The sequence below is a fragment of the Nerophis ophidion genome, linkage group LG01 (genome assembly GCF_033978795.1).
Source record: "Nerophis ophidion isolate RoL-2023_Sa linkage group LG01, RoL_Noph_v1.0, whole genome shotgun sequence".
Classification (NCBI taxonomy): domain Eukaryota; kingdom Metazoa; phylum Chordata; class Actinopteri; order Syngnathiformes; family Syngnathidae; genus Nerophis; species Nerophis ophidion.
The window spans coordinates 84,814,112-84,829,115 of NC_084611.1; the positions used below are offsets into that span (position 1 = coordinate 84,814,112).

The 15,004-nt window shown below is 42.1% G+C and overlaps 1 protein-coding gene across 1 annotated transcript in view; it reads left to right on the forward strand.

The window, feature by feature from the left end:
* Positions 1-255: 255 nt before the first annotated feature.
* The window catches only part of LOC133560990 (glutamate receptor ionotropic, NMDA 2A-like), a 317,949-nt gene continuing 303,200 nt past the window's right edge, over positions 256-15,004 (forward strand). The window contains exons 1-2 of the mRNA XM_061914137.1: positions 256-678; positions 1,039-1,224. Of these exons, the coding sequence (XP_061770121.1) occupies positions 661-678; positions 1,039-1,224 (204 nt within the window). The 5' untranslated portion in view covers positions 256-660. The remainder of the gene's footprint in view (positions 679-1,038; positions 1,225-15,004) is intronic.

The following is a 15,004-nucleotide window of genomic DNA, read 5'->3' on the forward strand; positions in this document are numbered from 1 at the left end:
GCCGCGGTAACCGGGAAGACTCCCGCCTTGATCTCTGCTCGCTTCAGCTGCAACTACAAACTTGTTCCGATTTGAGCGTCTTTTTTTTTTTTTTTTTTTTTTCTTCCCCCCCTTTCTCGCCATTGTGCGTGCAGGATGTGCGCGTGCGCGCAAATGAGAGTGTCTATGTTGCGTATGTGACGGAATCTCCCCTCCACGCACACGCTGACGCACGCACGCACGCGCGCGCGCACACACGCACACCTCCACAACCACGCAGAGGAGGCGGAGGCGCGCGGAGCTTGTCCACGGGCTCTCACTGCGGAACGCGTCCAAGCTGCCCGTGGAGATCACATTCTGGATCTTTTGAAGCCACCATTTATCCCCAGCACCCCACGCGTGGCCGCGCGTCGCGGAGTGACACGTCTTGAATCCCAGCGTCAGGAGGGATTGCACCTGCAGCTCCGGGACGCTGGAGGTCTTCACGGACACGACAGGTGGATTAATCTGATTTTTTTTTTTTTTTTCCTCCCCCTTTTTTGGATGGATTTGCAATTGATGGATTAATTTGACGGGGTGGGTTGGGGGTGGGGTGGGGGGGGAGACTCACCCCTTTTTTTTGGCGGGTACCCGAATGGAGTAACAGGCTGCAATGTCATCTCCACCTGGCCGCCTGGAGAGATGTGTGACGGGAATGGGGTGAGTGACGTGCTTTTTATTTATTTAAAAAAAAAAAAAAAAAAAAAATGGAATTTGCTTCACAAGTTGCATATTGCGCTTAAAAAAAGTGGATGGCGTCCTCATAGCATCCATCTTCATTGCAACCTGCTGCTGCTGCACACTGGACCAGCCCGGTACCGGCAGCGTGAGGAGCCACAGGCTGTTCCCAACAACACCTCCCTCCTGCGCACCTCCTTACGCGCACTTTTGGCGCGGAACTCCTCCAACAGGAGCTAACGCGCGCGCCTTACATATGCAAATGAGCCGCGCGCTTGCGCACGCACCGCCACTCAACAGGTCACCGTAAACACAACAAATGTGCGTGTCCTCTCCCCGCAGATCAAGTTGAAACACTTTTGGCACCGCGCGACGACCGAGACGAAGGATGGCGGCCGGGGACGACGGCGACGATCGCCGCGCGCCGCCGCGGGCCTCCGCGCCGCGCACAGAGGGCCCGCAGGAGGAAGGCGCCCAACGACGGCCGCCGCAGCAAATCTGCCGCAGACGCGCCTTGTGACAGCCAAGGTAATAAGACGCAATGGCGGAGCGCGCCGCGCGGCAGCTGGCGCTTTTGTGGGAAGCGCGCGGCGTTGGCGCCAGGCGGCGCTGTTGCCTCGCATGGATGAGAGCGCCATGCAAATGAATTCGCATCTCAAATGACACTTTCAGGCGTCGAACGGAGTCGTTTCGTCATGCGTCCTCCTCCCCGCTCACCACGTCTTGCACAAAAGTCCGTCAGGCTTTTTAAATTTCACATCCGTGCGCCTTTTCACGCAAAACCGCTGCACAGAAAGTGAGCACGCGCGTGTGTGACAAACTCTAAAAAGCCTGCGTTTCTTGAATAGCCGGATCGCACAAAAAGGAGGGCATCTCCGGCCTCTGCGGGGCACGAATGCGATGGAGTGGAGAGCACTCGCTATCTTCATTAATATAAATATCCTGTGCAGAGCTGCAGTCAATGTGGTGTGTGTGTGTGTGTGTGTGTGTGTGTGTGTATGTGTGTGTGTTCTTGTATTTATACCCTTCTTGAGACACCAACAAGGAAGAGGACCGGCGAACAAGTTAGGACCCAAATCAAGGTCCAAGTGTGGAAAACCATTGCATCTAATAGAGAGCCAAACACTAGAGTCCGTGAACATTGCTCCAAAGTCAGGATTTTTCGTTGATTTAATGTGCATCCAAAAGTAAACATTGACAAGTGCAAAGGCAGCGATATTGTTACGATCCACTACATCAGGGGTGCCCACACTTTTTCTGCAGGCGAGCTACTTTTCAATTGACCAACTCGAGGGGATCTACCTCATTTATATACGTCATTTATATTTATTTATTTATGAAAGAGACATTTTTGTAAACAAGTTAAATGTGTTTAATGATAATACAAGCATGTGTAACACATATAGATGTCTTTCTTTCACAAAGACTGGAGTAAAGGTTGGTGTATTACCTGATTCTGATGACTTGCATTGATTGGAATCAGACAGTAATGATGATAACGCCCACATTTTCAAATGGAGGAGAAAAAAAGTTGTCCTTTCTGTACAATACCACATGAAAGTGGTTGGTTTTTGGCATCTAATTCATCCAGCTTCCATACACTTTACAAGAAAAACATTGGCGGCAAATTCCGTAGCTTGCTTGATTGACATTCACGGCACCCGAGGGTCTTGTGAGATGACAGAGAGGAAGGCGAGAAACACTTTTTATTTCAACAGACTTTCGCGCCGTCCCTTCCGTCAAAACTCTAAAGGCCGACTGCACATTTCCTATCTTCACAATAAAAGCCCTGCTTCATGCTGCCTGCGCTAACAAAATAAGAGTCTCGGAAAGCTGCTTTCTGAGGGATCGCTTGTGCACGCCAGTTTTCCGAGACTCTGTATTTAGTTAGCGCAGGCAGCATGAAGCAGGGCTTTTATTGTGAAGATAGGAAATGTGCAGTCGGACTTTAGAGTTTTGACGGAAGGTACGGCGCGAGAGTCTGTTGAAATAAAAAGTGTTTCTCGCCTTCTTCTCGGTCATATTTTCATAATAATGATCTTGCAGCAGCCGTTCTCTACATGTCGCCACGTCCACTTTTCCTCCATACAAACAGCGTGCCGGCCCACTCACATAATATATGCGGCTCATACACACACACAAGTGTATGCAATGCATACTTGGTCAACAGCCATACAGGTCACACTGAGAGTGGCCGTATAAACAACTTTAACACTGTTACAAATATACGCCACACAGTGAACCCACAGCAAACAAAAATGACAATCACATTTCGGGAGAACATCCGCACCGTAACGCAACCGAACAAATACCCAGAACCCCTTGCATCACTAACTCTTCCGGGACGCTACAATATACACCCCCGCTACCACCAAACCCCGCCCCAACTCAAACCCGCCGCCGAAAAGAGGCATTCTTTGTATTTTTATTTTGTTTGATATAACAATGATATTTTTTTATTATTATTATTTTAAACTCGATTTTGCATTTCACTATAAAGTTATATAAGCCTTGCTTGGTCAATATTCAATGCAAAACTTGTTTGGGTCCCTATTAAAGGATTAATTTGTTCAACCTCGGCCCGCGGCTTCGTTCAGTTTTAAATTTTGGCCCGCTCTGTATTTAATTTGACACCCCTGTTCTAGAAGGTCAACAGGCTCTTAGTAATGTTTGTAATAGTTGTGACTGGGAAGTGTTTTTTATGATTTGGGGAGTGTACGATCTCCGCAGCTCACCTGCTAGACACATATCTGATCATCTCGACGCCGGAGCACTGACTCCATGCTTTCTAAATACGCACTGCTGATTGGCTGTTACATCGCTCTGAATACGCACTGCTGATTGGCTTTGTATGTAACCAATCAGCTGCTTGTGTGGGCGGGACAATGCTGGGTGCTCACTGCTCAGACAGAGGCAGAAAGCAGAGCAGCTTGTTAAGACTTTAGCTTACAAAATCGTTCGATACACCCTCGTACCAAACCGAAACCCCAGTAACGAAACGGTTCAATATAAATACACCGTACCGTTACACCCCTAGCTGACATAGAAGGTGTCAGGTAATAGGCAGATATCATCTATTGCTGAATGGTGAGTGATTATACAGCTGGATAGAGTGCGGAATGAAGGAGTACTTGAATCGCACAGTGCGGGAAGGAAGCTGAAGAAGCCCGTTGGAGTATCAACTCCACTGTCCCTCAATTGTCTGGTGGAGTGGCGTGGGCAGTTTGTCCAGTGTCCTCCTGTCCCTCACTGACACAAACGCCTCCAACGACGAACTGCGAGCCAATAGTTTGGCCGGCTTTCCGGATCAGTTTATCACCTGGTTAGAGTCCCTTTTGCTGGTGCTGCTCCCCCAACAAAACACTGCAAAGTGCAGGGCACTGGCCACAACGGACTGATAAAAGATCTCCAACAGCTTGCTGCGCACATTAAAATGTGTAAAAACAAGACGGCAGCTAAAGAAGGACTTCATTGTTTGTCCCCGAAAAATCTGGCCAGGTGAAACAAGTTGATTTTACGACTTCCGGTGCTGACCATAGGATGAACAAATACACTATGGTCCCTAAGACTATGTGGCCATTAGCAGTTAGCTTCTACAGCTAGGTTGCCCAAATTGTGGCACAGGGGCCATCTATGGATCGTGACTCCTTTGTCATCAGCCTTAAGCACTCTACACAAATAGAGATCTCATTTGTACCCCTGGTGGTGAAATCTATCAAAATGAGGATGGTCTCAAAAAAAAAGGGATTTTTCAAATTGACTGTGTGTCGGTTTTAAAAGTGCCCCCCTTTGGTCAACATATGAAATAAAAAGTGTCTGTAAAAAATTGAAGTGGTCCCCCTCTGGCCAACATATAAAATAGCAAGTGTCTGTAAAAATTGAAGTGGTCCCACTCTGGTCAACATATGAAATAGCAAGTGTCTGTAAAAATTTGAAGTGGTCCCCCTCTGGTCAACATATGAAATAGCAAGAGTCTGTAAAAATTTGAAGTGGTCCCCCTCTGGTCAACATATGAAATAACAAGTGTCTGTAAAATTTGAAGTGGTCCCCCTCTGGTCAACATATGAAATAGCAAGTGTCTGTAAAAATTGAAATGGTCCCCCTCTGGTCAACATATGAAATAGCAAGTGTCTGAAAAAAATTTAAGGGGTCCCCCTCTGGCCAACATATGAAATAGCAAGTGTCTGTAAACATTTGAAGTGGTCCCCCTCTCGGTCAACATATGAAATACGCAAGTGTCTGTAAAAATTTGAAGTGGTCCCCCTCTGGCCAACATACGTAATAACAAGTGGACTAAGAAGTTGAAATGCGGCCCCTTGGCCAAATTAATACAAAAAGTAAAATAAATATGTATATAGAGACATACTGTAATGACTTGAAGTAAATAATGAAGATTAAAAAACAATTACAAACAAAAAAATGAATTAACTAAAAGCAGTCTTTGTCTCACAATGCGTTGACCTTTTTTCTTATATAATTGGGAACAATTTCTCATCTTTCTTTTTTTTGCAATGTTGCAATATTTTCTCATACAATTTTTACTTGTTGATGTAAAAGCATTACTTTTAATGCAAAATTGGGATATTGTCATGTATAATTCTCACTGTTTATCACATTATTGTCAATTTGTTGTTGTTCTTGTAAAATAGTGAAATTTGCTGAGTAATATTATAACTTTTGTTATAATTTTTTGCTAAGTAGAATTACGATTATTATAATATTGCCAACATTTTAAAGTTTTCTTATAAAATTATGACTTTTGTCATAATTCTCACTATAATCACATTATTGCCAATTTTGTTGTTCTTGTAAAATAGTGAAATTTGTTGAGTAATATTATGACTTTTGTTATAATTTTTTGCTAAGTAGAATTTCCGATTATTATAATATTGCCAACATTTTAAAGTTTTCTATAAAATTATGACTTTTGTCATAATTCTCACTTTGATCACATTATTGGCAATTTTGTTGTTGTTCTTGTAAAATAGTGAAATTTGTTGAGTAATATTATGACTTTTGTCATAATTTTGCTAAGTAGAATTCCGATTATTATAATATTGCCAACATTGTAAAGTTTTCTTATAAAATTATGACTTTTGTCATAATTCTCACTATAATCTTATTGCCAAATTTGTTATTGTTCTTGTAAAATAGTGACATTTGTTGAGTAATATTATGACTTTTGTCATAATTTTGCTAAGTAGAATTATGATTATTATTATTAAGATATTGCCAACATTTTAAAGTTTTGTTATAAAATTATGACTTTTGTCATAATTCTCACTTTTATCACATTATTACCAATTTTGTTGTTGTTCTTGTAAAATAGTGAAATTTGTTGAGTAATATTATGGGAATTTTGTCATAATTTTGCTAAGTAGAATTCCGATTATTATAATATTGCCAACATTGTAAAGTTTTCTTATAAAATTATGACTTATGTCATAATTCTCACTTTATCACATTACCAATTTTGTTGTTGTTATTGTAAAATACTGAAATTTGTTGAGTAATATTATGACTTTTGTCATAATTTTGCTAAGTAGAACTCCGATTATTATAATATTGCCAACATTTTAAAGTTTTCTTATAAAATTATGACTTTTGTCATAATTCTCACTTTTATCACATTATTACCAATTTTGTTGTTGTTCTTGTAAAATAATGAAATTTGTTGAGTAATATTATGACTTTTGTCATAATTTTTCCAAGTAGAATTCCGAATATTATAATATTGCCAACATTTTAAAGTTTTCTTATAAAATTATGACTTTTGTCATAATTCTCACTTTGATCACATTATTGCCAATTTTGTTGTTGTTCTTGTAAAATAGTGAAATTTGTTGAGTAATATTATGACTTTTGTCATAATTTTGCTAAGTAGAACTCCAATTATTATAATATTGCCAACATTTTAAAGTTTTCTTATAAAATTATGACTTTTGTCATAATTCTCACTATAATCACATTATTGCCAATTTTGTTGTTGTTCTTGTAAAATAGTGAAAATTTGTTGAGTAATATTATGACTTTTGTCATAATTTTGCTAAGTAGAACTCCAATTATTAAAATATTGCCAACATTTTAAAGTTTTCTTATAAAATTATGACTTTTGTCATAATTCTCACTATAATCACATTATTGCCAATTTTGTTGTTGTTCTTGTAAAATAGTGAAATTTGTTGAGTAATATTATGACTTTTGTCATAATTTTGCTAAGTGGAACTCCGATTATTAAAATATTGCCAACATTTTAAAGTTTTCTTATAAAATTATGACTTTTGTCATAATTCTCACTATAATCACATTATTGCCAATTTTGTTGTTGTTCTTGTAAAATAGTGAAATTTGTTGAGTAATATTATGACTTTTGTCATAATTTTGCTAAGTAGAACTCCAATTATTATAATATTGCCAACATTTTAAAGTTTTCTTATAAAATTATGACTTTTGTCATAATTCTCACTATAATCACGTTATTGCCAATTTTGTTATTGTTCTTGTAAAATAGTGAAATTTGTTGAGTAATATTATGACTTTTGTCATAATTTTGCTAAGTAGAACTCCAATTATTATAATATTGCCAACATTTTAAAGTTTTCTTATAAAATTATGACTTTTGTCATAATTCTCACTATAATCACATTATTACCAATTTTGTTGTTGTTCTTGTAAAATAGTGAAATTTGTTGAGTAATATTATGAATTTTGTCATAATTTTGCTAAGTAGAATTCCGATTATTATGATATTGCCAACATTTTAAAGTTTTCTTTAAAATTATGACTTTTGTCATAATTCTCACTATAATCACATTATTGACCACTTTGTAGTTGTTCTTGTAAAATAGTGAAATTTGTTGAGTAATATTATGACTTTTGTCATAATTTTGCTAAGTAGAATTCCGATTATTATGATATTGCCAACATTTTAAAGTTTTCTCATAAAATTATGACTTTTGTCATAATTGTAACTATAATCACATTGCCAATTTTGTTGTTGTTCTTGTAAAATAGTGAAATTTGTTGAGTAATATTATGAATTTTGTCATAATTTTGCTAAGTAGAATTCTGATTATTATAATATCGCCAACATTTTAAAGTTTTCTTATAAAATTTTGATTTTTGTGTAAAATTACGACTCTTTTCATAAAACTGTCAAAATGTTAAGCTTTTCTTGTAAAAATGTGGCTGTTATTGCGTAAAATTCCAACTTTGATCATAATATTGCACAAACGTTCAGTTTTTCTTATAAAAGTTGAGTAAAACTACGACTTATTATAATACTGCCAACATTTATTTTTCTCAAAAGTTTTTCTCGGGAAATTGTGACAATTTTTCTTGTGAAATGCCGACTAATTTTTCACAACAAGCTTTTTTTTGTATATTTGCATAGTTTGTATGTTTTATTAATGTTGTAAATCAAATCTTTATATATTTAGAAAGGGTGGTCCTAAAGAGGTAGGCATTTTCGGAGGTCTCAAGAAGGTAACAAATACAATTGTGCGTGCTGTGCGTGTGTGTGTGTGTGTGTGTGTGTGTGTGTGTGTGTGTGTGTGTGTGTGTGTGTGTGTGTATGTGTCAGTCATCATGGCACTGTAGAAAACCTCAAGTGTCACCAGCCCCCTCACAAACTACGTTGCTAATTTACCATCAAGTAACATCTGACAAGTGGCCAAATGGGGCAAAAGAACAACCAAACCCAAAAAGCCATATTCCGAGTCCCATTTCCGACGCAGGCACGACAGAGTTTGAGGTGTCGCGTCGCATCTGGCTGAGCTTGCTCACTGAACCGTCGCCGTAGCGGGCGAAGCAGGTACAGTAGTGGTGTAGCGGCTCCTTGTCTCCAGGCAGCGCGGTGGTGTGGTGTCGTCTGGAATGAGAGCGCCTTCTTTCTCCACTTTACCCACGCAATCCACTACGTTTAATGTTCTCCCACTACTATTGTGCTTGGTTATAAAAAGATGACCCACTTGGGTTTTTTTCCCCCCCGAGTTGGAACCTGCGGTTTTCCCTCCTAAAACCCTAGTCACGTATACACGGTGTAAACAGAAGGTAAGGTAGTAGTTTAGCTTCACCCTTCTCTTAAAGGCCTACTGAAATGAGATTTTCTTATTCAAACGGGGATAGCAGGTCCATTCTATGTGTCATACTTGATCATTTCGCGATATTGCCGTATTTTCGCTGAAAGGATTTAGTAGAGAACATCGACGATAAAGTTCGCAACTTTTGGTGCTGATAAAAAAGCCTTGCCTGTACTGGAAGTAGCAGACGATGTGCGCGTGACGTCACGGGTTGTGGAGCTTCTCACATCCTCACATTGTTTACAATCATGGCCACCAGCAGCGAGAGCGATTCGGACCGAGAAAACGACGATTTCCCCATTAATTTGAGCGAGGATGAAAGATTCCTGGATGAGGAAAGTGAGAGTTAAGTGAATTATATTTATATACGCTCTTTTTTTAGTGACTCAAAGCGCTTTACATAGTGAAACCAAATATCTAAGTTATGCTTCACGGTGGCAGAGGGGTTAGTGCGTCTGCCTCACAATACGAAGTTCCTGCAGTCCTGGGTTCAAATCCAGTCTGGGGATCTTTCTGTGTGGAGTTTGCATGTTCTCCCCGTGAATGCGTGGGTTCCCTCCGGGTACTCCGACTTCCTCCCACCTCCAAAGACATGCACCTGGGGATAGGTTGATTGGCAACACTAATTTGGCCCTAGTGTGTGAATGTGAGTGTGAATGTTGTCTGTCTATCTGTGTTGGCCCTGCGATGAGGTGGCGACTTGTCCAGGGTGTACCCTGCCTTCCGCCCGATTGCAGCTGAGATAGGCGCCAGCGTCCCCCGCGACCCCGAAAGGGAATAAGCGGTAGGAAATGGATGGATGGATGGATGGATGACATTCAAACCAGTGTGGGTGGCACTGGAATCAGGTGGGCAAAGTGTCTTGCCCAAGGACACAACGGCAGTGACTAGGATGGCGGAAGCGGGAATCAAACCTGCAACCCTCAAGTGAGAGTGAAAGACTAGAAAAAAAAGACTATACAGTGGGAACAATTCAGATGTTATTAGACAAATTTACTAAGATAATTCTGGAAAATCCCTAATCTGCTTATTGTGTTACAAGTGTTTTAGTGAGATTATATGGTCGTATCTGTACAACCTGAAGGTCGACCCGGCACCTTTCTTCAGCACCAGTCGACGGGTGGTGGCGATGCCCATCTCTGCCCTTCGCAAGGTACCCTCTTCGAAACACGATCTTTCGAAATGATCGCTGCATAATACAATGTACTTTATGTGTGTGTGGTCCAATCCAACCGTGTTCGCTTGCCCACTCTGTTCCATAGTAAAGCTTCACCGTCATCTTTCGGGAATGTAAACAATGAAACACCGGCTGTGTTTGTGTTGCTAAAGGCGGCCGCAATACACCGCTTCCCACCTACGGCTTTCTTCTTTGATGTCTCCATTATTCATTGAACAAATTGCAAAAGATTCAGCAACACAGATGTCCAGAATACTGTGGAATTATGCGATGAATACAGACAACTTATAGCTGGGAACGGTGCTGGAACAAAATGTCCTCGACAATCCGAGACGCGTCATCATACCGAGACGTTTCAGCAGGATACTTCGGCGCAAAATTTAAAATTGCAATTTAGTAAACTAAAGCGGCCGTATTGGCATGTGTTGCAATGTTAATATTTCATCATTGATATATAAACTATCAGACTGTGTGGTCGGTAGTAGTGGGTTTCAGTAGGCCTTTAAATATCCACTATCAGCCGGATAAGTCGGAAAGAGAGATGACACGGCAGACCTGGGCAAACTAAGGCCCGGGGGCCACATGCGGCCCGGTGAGCTTTTCAATCTGGCCCGCTGGACATTTTTTAAGATTTTTAAGATGGAAAATGTAGCTGCCACTATGCTGTGCAGTAATCTGCGTTTATGGATTATATACCTATGGTCATCTAATTACCGTATTTTTCGGATTATAAATCGCTCCGGCTGAAAGTGCATAACAAAGAAGGAAAAAAAACATATATAAGTAGCATTTTTGGGGGATATTTATTTGATAAAATCCAACACCAAGAATAGACATTTGAAAGGCAATTTAAAATAAATAATGAATAGTGAACAACAGGCTGGTATGTTAACCTAACATATTATGGTAAGAGTCATTCAAATAACTATAACATATCAATCAATGTTTATCAATCAATGTTTATTTATATAGCCCCAAATCACAAATGTCTCAAAGGACTGCACAAATCATTACGACTACAACATCCTCGGAAGAACCCACAAAAGGGCAAGGAAAACTCACACCCAGTGGGCAGGGAGAATTCACATCCAGTGGGACGCCAGTGACAATGCTGACTATGAGAAACCTTGGAGAGGACCTCGGATGTGGGCAACCCCCCCCCCCTCTAGGGGACCGAAAGCAATGGATGTCGAGCGGGTCCAACATGATACTGTGAAAGTTCAATCCATAGTGGCTCCAACACAGCCGCGAGAGTTCAGTTCAAAGCGGATCCAAGACAGCAGTGAGAGTCCCGTCCACAGGAGACCATCTCAAGCGGAGGTGGGTCAGCAGCGTAGAGATGTCCCCAATCGATGCAGGCGAGCGGTCCATCCTGGGTCCCGACGAGCGGTCCATCCTGGGTCTCGACTCTGGACAGCCAGTACTTCATCCATGGTCATCGGACCGGACCCCCTCCACAAGGGAGGGGGGGACATAGGAGAAAGAAAAGAAGCGGCAGATCAACTGGTCTAAAAAGGAGTTCTATTTAAAGGCTAGAGTATACAGATGAGTTTTAAGGTGAGACTTAAATGCTTCTACTGAGGTAGCATCTCGAACTGGTACTCAAAGCGCTTTGAGTACCTTGAAGGTAGAAAAGCGCTATACAAGTACAACCCATTTATTTATCATTTACCGGGAGGGCATTCCAGAGTACTGGAGCCCGAACGGAAAACGCTCTATAGCCCGCAGACTTTTTTTGGGCTCTAGGAATCACTAATAAGCCGGAGTCTTTTGAACGCAGATTTCTTGCCGGGACATATGGTACAATACAATCGGCAAGATAGGATGGAGCTAGACCGTGTAGTATTTTATACGTAATTAGTAAAACCTTAAAGTCAAATCTTAAGTGCACAGGAAGCCAGTGCAGGTGAGCCAGTACAGGCGTAATATGATCAAACTTTCTTGTTCTTGTCAAAAGTCTAGCAGCCGCATTTTGTACCAACTGTAATCTTTTAATGCTAGACATGGGGAGACCCGAAAATAATACGTTACAGTAATCGAAACGAGACGTAACAAACGCATGGATAATGATCTCGGCGTCTTTAGTGGACAAAATGGAGCGAATTTTAGCGATATTACGGAGATGAAAGAAGGCCGTTTTAGTAACGCTTTTAATGTGTGCCTCAAAGAAGAGAGTTGGGTCGAAGATAATACCCAGATTTTTTACCGAGTCACCTTGTTTTATTATTTGATTGTCAAATGTTAAAGTTGTATAATTAAATAGAGGTCGGTGTCTAGCAGGACCGATAATCAGCATTTCCGTTTTTTGGGCGTTAAGTTGCAAAAAGTTAGCGGACATCCATTGTTTAAATTCATTAAGACACGCTTCCGACTGACTACAGTCCGGCGTGTTGGTCAGCTTTAGGGGCATGTAAAGTTGGGTGTCATCAGCATAGAAGTGAAAGCTAATAACGTATTTGCGTATGACGTCACCCAGCGGCAGCACGTAGATGCGGAAGAGTACAGGGCCAAGGACCGAACCCTGGGGAACTCCACACGTTACCTTAACATAGTCCGAGGTCACACTGTTATGGGAGACGCACTGCATCCTATCAGTAAGATATATATCCTCAGTAATGCAGCACTACCAATGTATCTTTTTTAAAAGGCCAAACGTCTGATGTGACGCAGCTCCTCTGTTGGTTCTAATTAGATAGTGAGGGTAAACCTTGTTGTATTTAATAATTCCACAGGCAGGCTTGAAAAAAAGGCTTCCAGCTGTGAGTCGTCAGCCTGCTTTCAGTGCCCGCCTTTGTTCGGTTTTTCAAAACATTTTTGGAGCTTGAGCCCAAAATTAGCACTGCATCTACATATGGCTGCCAGGGGGAAATGCCCAGAGAGCTATGCTGCAAAAGCTCAACCATTTTTTTTTTTTTTTTTTCATTTTTTACTCAGGCTATCCTAAAACCAAGGAGCTTCTTCTTATTTTGCCCTGACATTTCTTCAAAGAGTAGACTGTCAGATGGAACACCGCTCGTTGGATTCTGAATGCTGACACGCGTTGTAACGGCGGGATGATTTCTACCTGCTTTGTATTGGCATTTTGCGTTGAAGCATTAAAAAAAAAAAAAAAGAGGATTTCAGGCAGGAGTAAACAAAGAAGGTGGTGTTTAAAAGCTGGGGAGGAACCTGTGGGTGGGAGGCGGCCTTCCTGCCCTGAAGGATGTCGCCGCAGACAATAATCCTCTTATTCCGAAGCTCGCTATCCACCGAAGGTGACAATTTTTACGTACAAGTATTTATTTTCTGCGTGTGCAGCCCAGCGAGCCCCCGGCATGGCCGTCAGCTGTCAGCTGCCGAGCGAGTGCTTTCTTTAAAGTCAATTAAACCTGCCTGCAGAGCGCCGCGTTAGATCATCTCGTCCCCGGGAACATCTGCAGCCCCGAGTTAGTTACATTTGACCTTCAGCCACTTGCTTGTGCTTCGGACTGGTTTTCTCGGATCGCCTCGCGTGGGCAAAAACCACAATGTCACACGCAGTCGTGCCAGCTCCTCGAGAGAAGATGTGGACGTTTTATTAGCCTCTAGCGGGTGGGGACATGCGCTACTTGCTGTGTCACCAATCAGGGGCTACAAACTTCAGCTTATCATATTTTTTTATGTTGTATATTCTCCTTCAATTTTAGTTCTTGTACAATATCAGTAAAAGACTCAGTCACACCTTAAAGACCTACTTAAACCCACTACTACCGACCACGCAGTCTGATAGTTTATATATCAATGATGAAATATTAACGTTGCGACACATGCCAATACGGCCGGTTTAGTTGACTAAATTGCAATTAAAAATTTTGCGCGGAAGTATCATGCTAAAACGTCGCGGTACGATGACGCGTGCCGCATTTTGTTCCGGCAGCGTTCACAGCTATAAGTCGTCTCTTTTCATCGCATAATTCCACAGTATTCTGGACATCTGTGTTGCTGAATCTTTTGCAATTTGTTCAATGAAAAGTGGAGACGTCAAAGAAGAAAGCCGTACAACCTTAAAACCTTAAAACTCATCTGTATACTCTAGCCTTTAAATAGACCTCCTTTTTAGACCAGTTGATCTGCCGCTTGTTTTCTTTCTCCTATGTCCCCCCCTCCCTTGTGGAGGGGGTCCGGTCCGATAACCATGGATGAAGTACTGGCTGTCCAGAGTCGAGACCCAGAATGGACCGCTCGTCGGGACCCAGGATGGACCGCTCGCCTGTATCGATTGGGGACATCTCTACGCTGCTGACCCGCCTCCGCTTGAGATGGTCTCCTGTGGACGGGACTCTCGCTGCTGTCTTGGATCCGCTTTGAACTGAACTCTCGCGGCTGTGTTGGAGCCACTATGGATTGAACTTTCACAGTATCATGTTGGACCCGCTCGACATCCATTGCTTTCGGTCCCCTAGGGTGGGGGGGGGGGGGGTGTTGCCCACATCTGAGGTCCTCTCCAAGGTTTCTCATAGTCAGCATTGTCACTGGCGTCCCACTGGATGTGAATTCTCCCTGCCCACTGGGTGTGAGTTTTCCTTGCCCTCTTGTGGGTTCTTCCGAGGATGTTGTAGTCGTAATGATTTGTGCAGTCCTTTGAGACATTTGTGATTTGGGGCTATATAAATAAACATTGATTGATGATGATTGATTGAAGTGGGAAGCGGTGTGTTGCGGCCGCCTTTAGCAACACAAACACAGCCGGCGTTTCATTGTTTACATTCCCGAAAGATGACGGTGAGGCTTTACTATGGAACAGAGCGGTCAAGCGAACGTGGTTCCCTACCACATGTCAACCGGCAGGTTTCGGTGAGAAAATGGTGGTAATAAGTCGGCTCTTACCGTAGACATGAGCGGAGAGCTTGCGTCGTTCCACCTGCGCCTGTCGAAGAGGCTGCTGTGGATTTTCTTGCCTCCTCCCACCGGCCTCCCCCGACCGTCGGATGCTTCCACCGTGGAGGAGGGAAAAAAAATAAAAATCTCAGCCCGGCCGCTTTCGCCTCGTCGAGAAACGTGGCTTCCCTCAGAGACACTGGCGGTCACCACA